The sequence below is a fragment of the Periplaneta americana genome, chromosome 15 (genome assembly GCF_040183065.1).
Source record: "Periplaneta americana isolate PAMFEO1 chromosome 15, P.americana_PAMFEO1_priV1, whole genome shotgun sequence".
NCBI lineage: Eukaryota > Metazoa > Arthropoda > Insecta > Blattodea > Blattidae > Periplaneta > Periplaneta americana.
The window spans coordinates 128,134,313-128,146,982 of NC_091131.1; the positions used below are offsets into that span (position 1 = coordinate 128,134,313).

Consider the following 12,670-nt stretch of genomic DNA (forward strand, 5'->3'; position numbering starts at 1 on the left):
GTCTATACATATCTGCTCTGGTTGACGTTGGGGGTAATTCAGTAATTGAAAGGAAATGTTCAACAACAATCGAATCCTCATCAAAAAATCTGATGTAACTCAGTAATTTTATAATTATGTATCAGTTGATTCATCGACTTGTACTGAAAATACTCGACCGTTGCTTAGCTTTTCATGTACATGGCACTGGATATCTGAAGATATGTCATCAATCCGCTGGGAAATAGTATCGTTTATGCTAATGGAACCAAGGATATTTCCTTCTCTGCACAGTCACCTAACATCAATTTCACCGTTTCCTTGCACACAGGTAAAATTACATCCTCTGCGATAGTCTAGGGCTGCATTTTTTTTGCTACTATTTTTGAAACTTTATAACTGGGTTATTGTGCTTTTCAGAAATAGTTTCCCTCTGTACAATAGCTTTCCCTTGCCTTTCTTCTGATGACAACAATCAGCTAAAATACATAGTTCTAATCTTTCCCAGACAAGTTAATATGTTTGGTATTCAAATGTCTTTTCAATTTACTAAGGACAGTGGATTCATTGTTTAGTTCTCCCCATACAAGACACATTCTGGTGCAGGATGGTTTTCAGGTTCACTGAACATAAATCTTGGTAGTTACGGACTGTTCCAGTAGGTTCTACATCCCCCTTACTGCTTTCACGACACTTACACTTGGAATTGTTTAGTTTCCACTTCTGTTACTATTAAATTATTGTCACTGACTCATCTTCGACTTTTCTCTTTTTAATAAAAAAAAATTTATCCAAACTGAAGTTAGATTAACATAATAACGCAAATAACACATGTGAAACTAAAAATAAATCTCAAAATATACCAGAACACGGACAAAATGGTGTCACGACTGCAAGCCTACAAACAACTGACTGTTAAAGGCAAGCTGTGAGCACACTAGACTGAGGCTCTTGCATTGCTGCTAACTCATACATTAGTCCCCTCTCGCATTATTGCCAACTCATACGGTGTGCCACAGGAACTCACTACATAGATCTTTGGAAAGACTTCAGCCCTTTAAACAGTTCCAAATCCTTTTAGTCGGTATACCTCATGTGACCAAGCACATAGTGTGTATGTTTTACTCAAGCTTTATCTTCCATGATGTCATTTTTCTTATTCGAAACACAAGCAAGATCTTCATTAATGAATTAACTAAACCGAAAAGAAAAAGATTTTGTAAATACTCATATTAAGTAACTGAAGAAGTGAGAATGATATAATCAAGTCACAAACACAATATTTCACAGAAGAGCATATTAAAAGTTCAGAGTCCAATGTTACTAGGTGCGATATGATAATTTATTTCGAATATAACACTTCTGTTATGTGTTGACTAAATTTTATAATATTTTACTAGCAGCTTCCCCATGTGTGTAAGAAATGAACTCGAACAAAAACTATTTTTGTTAAAAGTGTGGCTTTGAACTATCTAATTCTTATCTTTCAATTATTTGTTTATTTCGTCACTTGAATGTTAATATTTTAGGCATCTGAAATCTTTATTGTTAGAAGAATTAAAGATATCTATATTCTCCTAATTTGGTTATTTAATAGGAAATGTTAATTCAAGAATTCACTGGTTTCACGTATTCTCGTATATTTTCGTTACATCATCATGAAAATAGTGCTCATGTTCAGGTGTTCATGGATATCATCGTTACATCATCAAGGGAACAGTCTCCACTAATTTTCTTGGGTCAGCATGGCATTTTATCCAGAATGGTGTGCACATATTTGTTTTGGTAACATATTTTTTTCAACATATTTGTTTTAGTACTTCGTTAATAAATTGCTGAATGTGGGGGGGAGGGGGGGAGAAAACAAAGCACACGGAAATATCGGCTTTGATTTACGATTTTTCGCTAGATGCTATTAAATTTATCGAGTGAAAATAGAAATTTGCTAATAGAGGCAAATTTTTTAAAATTCGCGGGTACTTGATTTGTGAAATACACGTAAATATGTTACATATTACCTAAAAACAAGTCTTCCATCATGTTGCAATGTTTTTAAATTTTCGTGATTTTTGCGAGTTGCGAAATTTGAGTGTCTCTAATAATAACTATACTACTCTATCAATTTCATCAAACCAGTGAACAATTCTGATCATGTTTCAGGAGATTGAATCTATTGTAGAACAAAGCATATTTCCGTCTCTGAGTGTTATGTTTAATGCAACTACCTTTAACCAAGTTATCAGAACATCTTTTTATGCCTTCGTCATAGGTGTATGGAAAACTATGTACTACATTTGACTTTTCCAACTAAGACTACAAAGCAAGTAACCACTTAAATGTAAGAATATTCTTGAATTAACATTTCCTATTAAATAATAAAAATAGGGGAATATAGGTACCTTTAATTGAATGGCTGCCTAGAATAACCTTGTAAGTCCGTTTTTGACCAAACTGAGTTTTCGGCTGAAAAATGTTGTATCGCACATCTTGCATCATGTGCTACCTTCGTCTTGCTGATATTCACACTACTTCGAGAGCTGTAGTATTTTGATTGTGTTGCTGAGCTGAATAACGTTGTAACGCAAATAAAATGGCGGACAATCATACTTGTAGTGTGTCACATGGTATCATAAAAAACGTAAGATTAATGTCATGCAATGAAAGGACAATGTACGTAAGACACTAAAGGATCAGGGGAAAGAATATACTTCGAAGAAAGGTCACATTAAACCAGATGTGAAACGACCTGAACTGGTGAGTAGCATAATGTTGTAAGTCAATGTAGGCCTATACAGTGCTAAAGGAGAATAGTTAAAGGTAATAAGGTCATGGTTACTCTGAATTCTACCATGGCCTAATAAGAGAATAAAGAAAAAAAGGATTCTTGTCTGTGTAATATTGATATTGTATGCCTAAACATATGATCTGAATAGAATTGGAATATATCAGTCCCCTAACTGCCCACTGTTCAACTCAAACCAAGAAATGGATTCGGAACACCTCAAAATCTGTGCTTCAGTGGCTGACCATGATAATATCTTTGAAAAATATTGAAGTGCAAGAGGTCAAATGACTTTATTGTCAAACCCCTGGCATTAGAAAACAACAACACGTATGATCTAAGTTGTGAAATTTGTTTCAGGTTCTTATGATATAAATTTGTCTATTATCATTATTATTATTATTATTATTATTATTATTATTATTATTATTATTATTATTATTTAATGTACTCAAATGTAACAACCATAAAGAATCTACCAGGAAATGTGGACAGTATTATAGTTTCTTTGCTTTACATGTTGTTCTTCTGGATTGACATACAACGTTTTTCTACTGTAAATATTCAAAAAGTTGTGTTATTTGGAAGATGAAGACAATACATATATATAAATGGTGTGAATACTTACTGAAGTATTAATACAGACCTAACACTGTCATATTTTGTAATATTTAATAATGTTAGTATGGAATAAACATATTTTTAGTTTTCTGACAAACTGTAAAAACTGACTTACAATGTTATTCTAGGCAGCCATTCAATTCTTCTAACAATAAACATTTCAGATGCCTAAAATATTGATTAACATTAAAGTGACGAAATAAACAAATAATTGAAAGATAAGAATTAGATCCTCCAAAGCCACACTTTTAACAAAAATAGTTTTTGTTCGAGTTCATTTCTTACCCATATGGGGAAGCTGCCAGTAAAATATTATAACATTTACTCAACATGTAACAGAAGTATACTCTAAAGAAATTATCATACCGCACCTAATAACATTGGACTCTAAACTTTTAATATGTTCGTCTGTGAAATGTTGTGTTTGTGACTTAGGATTATATCATTCCCACTCCTTCAATTACTTAATACCAAGTATTTACAAAATCTTTTTCTTTTCAGTTTAGTTAATTCATTAATGAAGATCTCGCTTGTTTTTCAAATAAGAAAAATGACGTCATGGCAAATGATGCTTGAGCAAAGCATACACACTGCATGCTTGATGACATGAGGATTTGGAACTGGTTACAGGGCTGAAGTCTTTCCAAATATAAGAGTATCATGACCAAGTATAACCACTGTTCTGCACAGCGCTAGTCTCCACACCACAGATTTCGTGTAATTGGCTTAAGCCAGAAACTCGTATCAAGAAGTAAGTAGTATCAATATTCTAATTGATGGACTTAGTAATTGTTTAGCTCCACTAATACTAGGAGAAATAGTAACACACGAAAATATTTACTAAACAAAAAATGAAACAAATTCAGAAGAAAAATAAGGCTATTCCTATGTTGTGATATGGATGTAAAACCTGGACACTAACAAATAATTACCGGTATTGTAAATTAATCCAGGCAGCGGAAATGAAGTTTCAAGTGATCAATGGCAAGGTATAGGCTAATGTACAGTTAGAGAAATGAAGATATCAGGAAAGAATCAAACATATTCACATTAAATTTAAAAGTAACAGAATGCAGAAGTAAATGGAAAGAACACTTACATAAACAGCCCAACAGTAATACTGCCATAAAAACATTACACTGAGATGCCCAAAATCAAGATTATTGCATCAATCCTCTGACGCCAGAACAGGTAAAAGTGTCAAATCTCTGTATGGTGGTGGAGGAGGAGGGGCAAGTGGAAGAGAAAGAAAATAAAGAAAAACAAGTGGAAGGAAAATAAGAATTTCAATCCAAATATGGCTAAGAACTTCTGGTAAATAGTATAATCTAATTTTCATTGAATTAATCCACCTAATTCAAATATTGCTCGAAATACAATTTTTAAGACAAGACTCCCAATTTAATTAACATAGATTTAGTTGATAAATTTATGAAATAGCTAATTGCGAAGTTTTATTAAAATCCTCTAAGTGGAAGCTGAGTTAATATACACATAAACAAGGTCTGTTTCGTGATAACTCATTAAGGATACATTCATCATATGGAGAAATGTCCAGGTCCTGAATATCTCCTTTATGTCGATAAACTTCTCCCAGATATTCATGGTGGTCAGGATAGCGACGATATCGTCTTACAATTCCACCATCACATACTGAATACAACTGGCTGCCATTTGAAGTATACCTGAAAAATTACAGGTGCACATGTTAAAACATGAGAGAATTATTATTGGGACAAATGTATATGTGTGTGTGTGTCTAATGCCTACCCACTTCACTTGCGTGATTCAGGTTAAAAAAACATCAACTTTGCATGCTGCAGAATCCTAAGACATCCTCTTCCAGCAACATTTTCCCATAATTCACTATAATTTTTACTGCTGTTACAAAATATAATGGAAAATCATAGCATCCTATCATATTTTGCCAGACCAATTCCATGCCAAGACTGTCCAGTCAACAACAACAGGGGATCCATACAATTGGCACCAATATCTGAGCCATCAAGTATTGTATTTGCAAGTCAGCCAATCATAGACTGGTACGAAGTCCTATGCATAAATAATATTTACTTCAAAACACACATTTTTTTACATTTAAACAGTTTTTGTGACAAAATGCAACACACAAAATAATTTCAAGGAAAAAATTGTTCTGGGATCGGGTATCGATCACAGGATCTTTGGCTTAGTGCACCAATGCTCTACTGACTGAGCTACCCAGGAACTACACCCGACACCATCTCAATTATTCAAGTCTGCTTCACAGGGAGTTATACCTGAAAGTCAGGATTTGCATAAAATGCAACACATTTTCCCTAAGTGAAAATAATACTCAGTAATTTTTAAACATATTATAAATCATAGTAACATGGACATTGATATCATGAAGATGTCAAATATCTGCTCGAAGTACTATTTGCAAATTATGCAACAATTCAGTTCTGAATAATGATACCAAAGACATTTCTGCTCATAGTTCATTTTCTTAAATTATCATTTAAGTGAAAATTAATGTAGTCATTTAATAAACAAATATAACTTCCATTCCTTGCACTGTACAAAAAAATACCTTTTTTTTTTTTTTTTTTGTAAGAATAGAAGTCAAATATTTGACTGAATTATAAATTATATGGTTCAACTAGTAAGTAGATGTTTTCTTTAAGTAACATCCCCCTCTAAGAGTGATGCGCAGTAAATGCAGATCTTGTTACAATAGCAATGCCTTCAGTGCCCATGTGAGGAGGACCATGATTAATTGAGGAACAACAGTGGAATGCAGGTGGAGGAGACATGTGAACCTCGCAAAAACATGCGACCAACCACTATCTTTATCAGCCACAAGTCCCATTTGGACCTGTCAGGATTCGAAGCGGAGTTATCAGTGAGGAAAGTAGACACTAGCTATTTGCTTAAAGATGTGCCTCATTTGTAGCATTAAGGCCCATTCACAATGAAATACATAAGCGCAAATGCGAACATAAATGCAAGATGTTAACGTGTCCTGTGAAGATACCATTCACAATGAAAATGTAAGCGTTAACGCTAGAACTTAGCACGGCCTCCTAGATTTAACATGGAAAGGTTATATGTAGACACTGGCTACTGAATTAGTTGAGTACAGTAGCCTATATATTACGAAACTATGGAAATTGCAACAAATTACATAAGTGACGATGCAGCCATTCAATTTATGTTCATGCAAGTTGCATTAGCTTCTCTTTGTACTATTCATCTCTTGAAGGCCAGAAAATCTAGATTTAGACGATGGTGAGTTTTCCTCGGGGGAACCTGTGACCCCTAGAGGGCGCGTCCCCAAGTGGCGGATTGGGGAATGCCTCTCAGAAAGAGTGGTAGGAGAGAAATGAAATATCTCCCGAGGACCAACAGGTGATTATCTATGCTAGCCTGCCATGGCATAAAGATGCGTCCCACAGGAGGCAGAGGTGGGAACGGTCGGTGGACTAAGTAAGCCCTCCCGGCTAGGTCCAAAGGACCTGCTGATCAAAAACAGGTGTGGTCCTCCTTTCATATAGAGGGTTGAGAAAGGACAGTACAACCACCAACTCTTAAAAACATTGTGTCCTTCAAGAAAATGGTTAAAATCAGCTCATTTGTGGATCTTCCATCAAAATATTGGGAAGCAAGAAGGATGATAACTTCATTGTTAAATACAGAGCATTAGATACATACACACACGATGGTGAGTTCATCCACTGAACCAGAGGAGACTTCCATAACGTCTTGTGTGAAATGAGAGATACGACCCTCAACAATTTTTATCCTACACGAGGTTGATGCCCGCCCAATTTAATGAAGTTTTGAAATATAAAAGAATTGTAGATGAATTCAATGAACTTTACAATCTACCGAATTGTGTCTGTGCTATTGATTGCAAACATGTCATCATCCAGGCACCCACTTAGGATGACAATTTTTCAACTATAAAAAGACATTCAGCATCATGCTAATGGTGGTATGTGATGCAAAATATTTCTTCACCCATGTTGATGTAGGAGCATACGGAGCTCAGACCAATGGTGGAATTTTTATAAATTCACAATTTAGGTACAAATTAAATAATGACTTACGCCCACTGCCATCTGGATCCCTTCGCCTAGTGTCTTGTTAACTCCCTGCTCTATGCTATAGTTTAATATGGAACTCGCCGTACACATATATTGACATAATTCTCCGTTAGAGGCGCCATCCAACGCACCATATCAGTACAATGGTGTGGCATACAGCAGTGCTTATCAATACATGTCGGTGTTTGAGCTTCACCCACAGATTTACATAGTCACAAACGAAGTAATGGTTGAAAATGGTTAAGTGTTGTGTGCCTTTTTGTAAATCCAAACAGGGAAAATCTAGTTCGGTAGGTCAATTTTCTACATCTTCGCAATATTCTTTTATTATTTTTTTTATATATTTTGCACTTAAGCCATTCTTTTTCTGAGGTCCTGGCAAAATTGCTATTAATTTCCACGTTAATTTATTTCGGGTATACATTTTATGCCTATTCATTTTTTAAGCTTATAAAATCATATTTTAAACCTCAGGATATACAACATGACAACACAGTACGTGTTAAATGTTAAGATGCAGTCTGCTTTGCAATACATAGAAATTCAAAGCTGGCCAAGCTTGTCCAATCACATGCTAGCTTCAGTAAAATGGTTATGTGCTAGTGGGAGAATCCATTTGCAGAGGGAGAGAAAAGTATATATGTAAGTGAACTTCCACCTCCTGGTTTGTCATGCAAAGGTAAGAAACAGAACGTTTAAAATATTGAGGATCTAGTACCAAAGCTGTGACCTTGCTGAATACAATTACCATAACAACCCTCCAAACTGAAAATGTTTTGATATAATTGAAGAAACTATGGAGTAGTTGGCACGTTAGAGGGCATAATTTATTTCTTAGGAGCAAATAAAAGCAAGTAGTCCAAAATAACCGAAGTTTTTGTAAATAATAGCAAGTTATTAAAAACGTTATTTTAGATGTTACTAAATGCTATTTCAGTTATACATACGTTTTTCTCACGCGATTTTTTCTTCAGACCCCTATAAAAATGTATAAGTGAAGTTACACTGTACTTCGAATAAAGAGAAAGTAAAACGAAATGAGACAATAAGATACAAGTTAGAAAGTCTTTCAAACAGGGCAATGGTCTATTCTAACATGAAAAAGGAAGAAGTACTAACACGTGAAATGTTGCATACTCTCTGTAAATACAATATTTGCTTGGGACAATTCCTACAGCAATAATTAGATCTTAACCAAATGTAAATAAATCTGGCTATTCAATATTGTTATTTTTAAGCATTTATGTATATTTCTAAAAAGCTTATCTGAAAGAGTGCAACCCTATAATTTCAATATTTTAGTATTTATAGATATATTTATCTTATTTATGAATGATAAATTACAATCTATTAGTGACAAACTAACATATGAAGACATCATTAATAAGCATACATACCTGAGTTTCCACACCTGCATATCACGATGTTCTTTCAGATGTTCTTGTATACCTGTATCAGGGACGTAGGCAGACACCATGTCGCCCCCACTCATAATTACACCTGAAAAGAATGTGTCAATGTAATATACAGTCACATTAATTGAAATCACGGGAAAGACCAATATGAACCCTTTAAAGTTACGATCATCTTATCTTTTTAATTTCATTACGAGATAACAAAGAAAAATTACTTGCTATGACAGTCACATAGTATAAGTAAACCTTCTGCAATAAAACTCATCATATTCCTCTTAGGTATATATTTACCATGTTGAACTTATTAAAGAAAATACATATTTTTTCTGACTTACTGTTACATTTTTGGGCTGTAAATTTGTCATTTCTTTTAATGTGCCAATGAGTCCATGTATTGTAGGTCCCTATCACCACGGCATGGCACGTCGTCAGGTTGCGGATCGAGGAGACAGGCTCCAGATATGGAGGGTAGCTGTGAATATATTGAATAAGCAGTCGCGGACAGCCAATGAGGGGTGGTCCTCCAGCTTGGGACTAACAACCCATCATCGTAAAAAACAGCTTGTTACGAAACCTCAAAATAAGCCTCGGAATGGGACTGATTCTCTGGCACGGCCATAGCAAAGGAATAAGGTTATGACATTTGGTACTTGGAATGTTACAAGTCTATATAGAACAGGAGGGATAATGTTAGTAGCAAAAGAACTAGCTCGATATAGAATAGACTTCGTGGGAGTACAGGAGGTTAGCTTAGATGGGAATGTCATTACACAAATAGGAGATTACTTGTTGCATTATGGGGAAGGAAATGATAATCACCAATTAGGAACAGGATTCTTTGTTCATAAAAGAATAAAATCAGCAGTAAAAAAGGTCGAATTTATCTGTGATAAGTTATCGTATTTAGTACTTAAAGGTAGGTGGTGCGATATCGTAGTTATAAATGCTCACACCCCTACAGAAGAGAAAGACGACAATATAAAGGATAGCTTCTATGAGAAATTGGAACACACTTTTGATCAGTTACCTAGATATCACATGAAAATTTTATTGGGATATTTCAGTGCTAAAGTAGGACGGGAGGATATTTTTAAACCGACTATTGGAAAAGAGAGCCTACAGATAACTAGTAATGATAATGGAGTTAGGTTAATCAACTTTGCCACATCAAAAAATTTAATTGCCAAAAGTACAACATTCTCCCATAAGGATATACGTACATAAATGTACTTGAACTTCTCCAGATGAATTGACACATAACCAGATAGATCACATCTTGATAGATAAAAGAAGATATACTAGTATAGTAAACATTCGAACCTTCAGGGGGGGCAGACTGTAATTCTGACCATTATTTGCTAATTGGAGAACTAAGAGAAAGATTATCAATAGCCAAGCAAGTAGAGCAACAAGTTAATATTAGAAGATTCAATATTCCTAAATTAAATGACGAGGAAACTAAGCAACATTATCAGGTCGAAATTTCAAATAGGTTTGCCATATTAGCAAGTTCCAACGAAGTTGAGGAAGAGGTCGATGTTAATAGAGTGTGGGAAAATATCCAAGATAATATCAAAATTACAGCTGAGCAGAGCATAGGTTATTATGAAACTAAGAAAAAGAAACCGTGGTTTGATGAAGATTGTTGCATGGTAGTAGAAAGAAGGAAACAGGCAAAAGTGAAATTCTTACAGGATGCAGTTGAGGTGAATAGATAATTATTTCAATAAAAGACGCAAGCAAATTGTACACTTAGGAATAAAAAGAGAGATTACTTGAAGGAAAAACTGAATGAGGTAGAAACAAATTATAAAAATAAAAACATTAGAGATTTATATAAGGGCATAAAAGAATTTAAGAATGGATATCAGGCACGGGTAAACGTCATCAAGGATGAGAATGGTGACTTGCTTGCAGGCTCTCATTCAATCTTGAACAGATGGAAAAACTATTTTGGGCAACAACTAAATATACATAGGCCAAATAGAAATGATCGGGACGAAATTCAAATACAAACTGCTGAGCCATTTATACCCGAACCCACACATTCTAAAGTCAAAATTGCGATAGAAAATCTGAAAAATTATAAGTCTCCGGGTATTGATCAAATTGCAGCAGAATTAATACAAAAGGGTGAAAGCGCATTATCTAACGAAATTTATGAACTTGTACTTGCTATTTGGGAAAAGAAAATTATACTAGAACAATGGAAGGAGTCCATAATCGTACCTACATTTAAGAACCGGGACAAGACTAACTGTAGTAACTTTCGAGGAATATCACTTTTGTTGACGTCGTACAAAATTTTGTCCAATATTCTTTTGAGAAGATTAACTCCATATGTAGATGAAATTATTGGGGATCATCAGTGTGGTTTTAGGTGTAATAGATCAACTATTGATAAGATATTTTGTATTCGATAGATAATGGAGAAAAAATATAGTGGGAGTGTGTTGGTGTTAATGCAGCTTCTGTGGGTACCTCTTTGTTACTTGTTAGGTTAAACAACAAGTTTAAGCACCCTCACCACGACAAGGTGAGTACCCATTCTTCTATAATACTGTCCATCCATAAACCACAAAAGAAGTAAATTAAAATCATCAGTACCAGTTAAAGAAGACACAGCCCTGCAGTATACATTGACTATAGCCCAACTCTGGCTACTAGCAATAGGCATCTATAATGAACATCGATCAAAATACCTCATTTCTCGTGAAAAACAACAACTGAATAGACTACCGTGGACTATAGTGGACTTTATGTTGTCAGCAAACAACTGGATACATTAAGAAGATTGATAATGGAGAAAAAATGTGAGTATAAGGGTACAGAGCATCAGTTATTCACAGATTTCAAAAAGGCATATGACTCGGTTAAGAGAGAAGTTTCATATGATATTCTTATTGAATTTGGTATTCCCAAGAAACTAGTTAGATTAATTAAAATGTGTCTGAGTGGAGCGTACAGCAGAGTCCATATAGGTCAGTTTCTGTCAGATGCGTTTCCAATTCACTGTGGGCTAAAGCAAGGAGTGCACTATCACCTATACTTTTTAATTTTTCTCTAGAGTATACCATTAGGAAAGTCCAGGATAACAGAGAGGGTTTGGAAATGAACGGGTTACATCAGTTTCTTGTCTATATGGATGAGGTGAATATGTTAGGAGAAAATCCACAAACGATTAGGGAAAATACGGGAATTTTACTTGAAGCAAGTAAAGAGATAGGTTTGGAAATAAATCCCGAAAAGCTAAAGTATATGATTATGTCTCGTGACGAGAATATTGTATGAAATGGAAATACAAAAATTGGAAATTTATCCTTTGAAGAGTTGGAAAAATTCAAATACCTGGGAGCAACAGTAACACATATAAATGATACTTGGGAGGAAATTAAACACAGAATAAATATGGGAAATACCTGTTATTATTCAGTTGAGAAGCTTTTATCATCCAGTCTGCTCTCAAAAAATCTGAAAGTTTAACAGTATATTACCGGTTGTTTTTATGTTTGTGAAACTTGGACTCTCACTTTGAGAGAGGAGCATAGGTTAAGGGTGTTTGAGAATAAGGTGCTTAGGAAAATATTTGGGGCTAAGAGTGATGAAGTTACAGGAGAATGGAGAAAGTTACACAACACAGAACTGCACGGATTATATTCTTCACCTGACATAATTAGAAACATTAAATCCAGACGTTTGAGATGGGCAAGGCATGTAGCACGTATGGGCAAATCCAGAAATGCATATAGAGTGTTAGTTGGGAGGTCAGAGGGAAGAAGACCTTT

The 12,670-nt window shown here is 34.7% G+C and overlaps 1 protein-coding gene across 3 annotated transcripts in view; it reads right to left on the minus strand.

Moving 5' to 3' along the window:
• LOC138715325 (uncharacterized) overlaps positions 1 to 12,670 on the minus strand; it is a 131,671-nt gene that overhangs the window by 47,969 nt on the left and 71,032 nt on the right. For all 3 annotated transcript variants that reach the window (XM_069848116.1, XM_069848115.1, XM_069848114.1), the window contains exons 6-7: positions 8,868 to 8,970; positions 4,916 to 5,067 (exon numbers count right to left, since the gene is read on the minus strand). In XM_069848116.1, the coding sequence (XP_069704217.1) occupies positions 4,916 to 5,067; positions 8,868 to 8,970 (255 nt within the window). The remainder of the gene's footprint in view (positions 1 to 4,915; positions 5,068 to 8,867; positions 8,971 to 12,670) is intronic.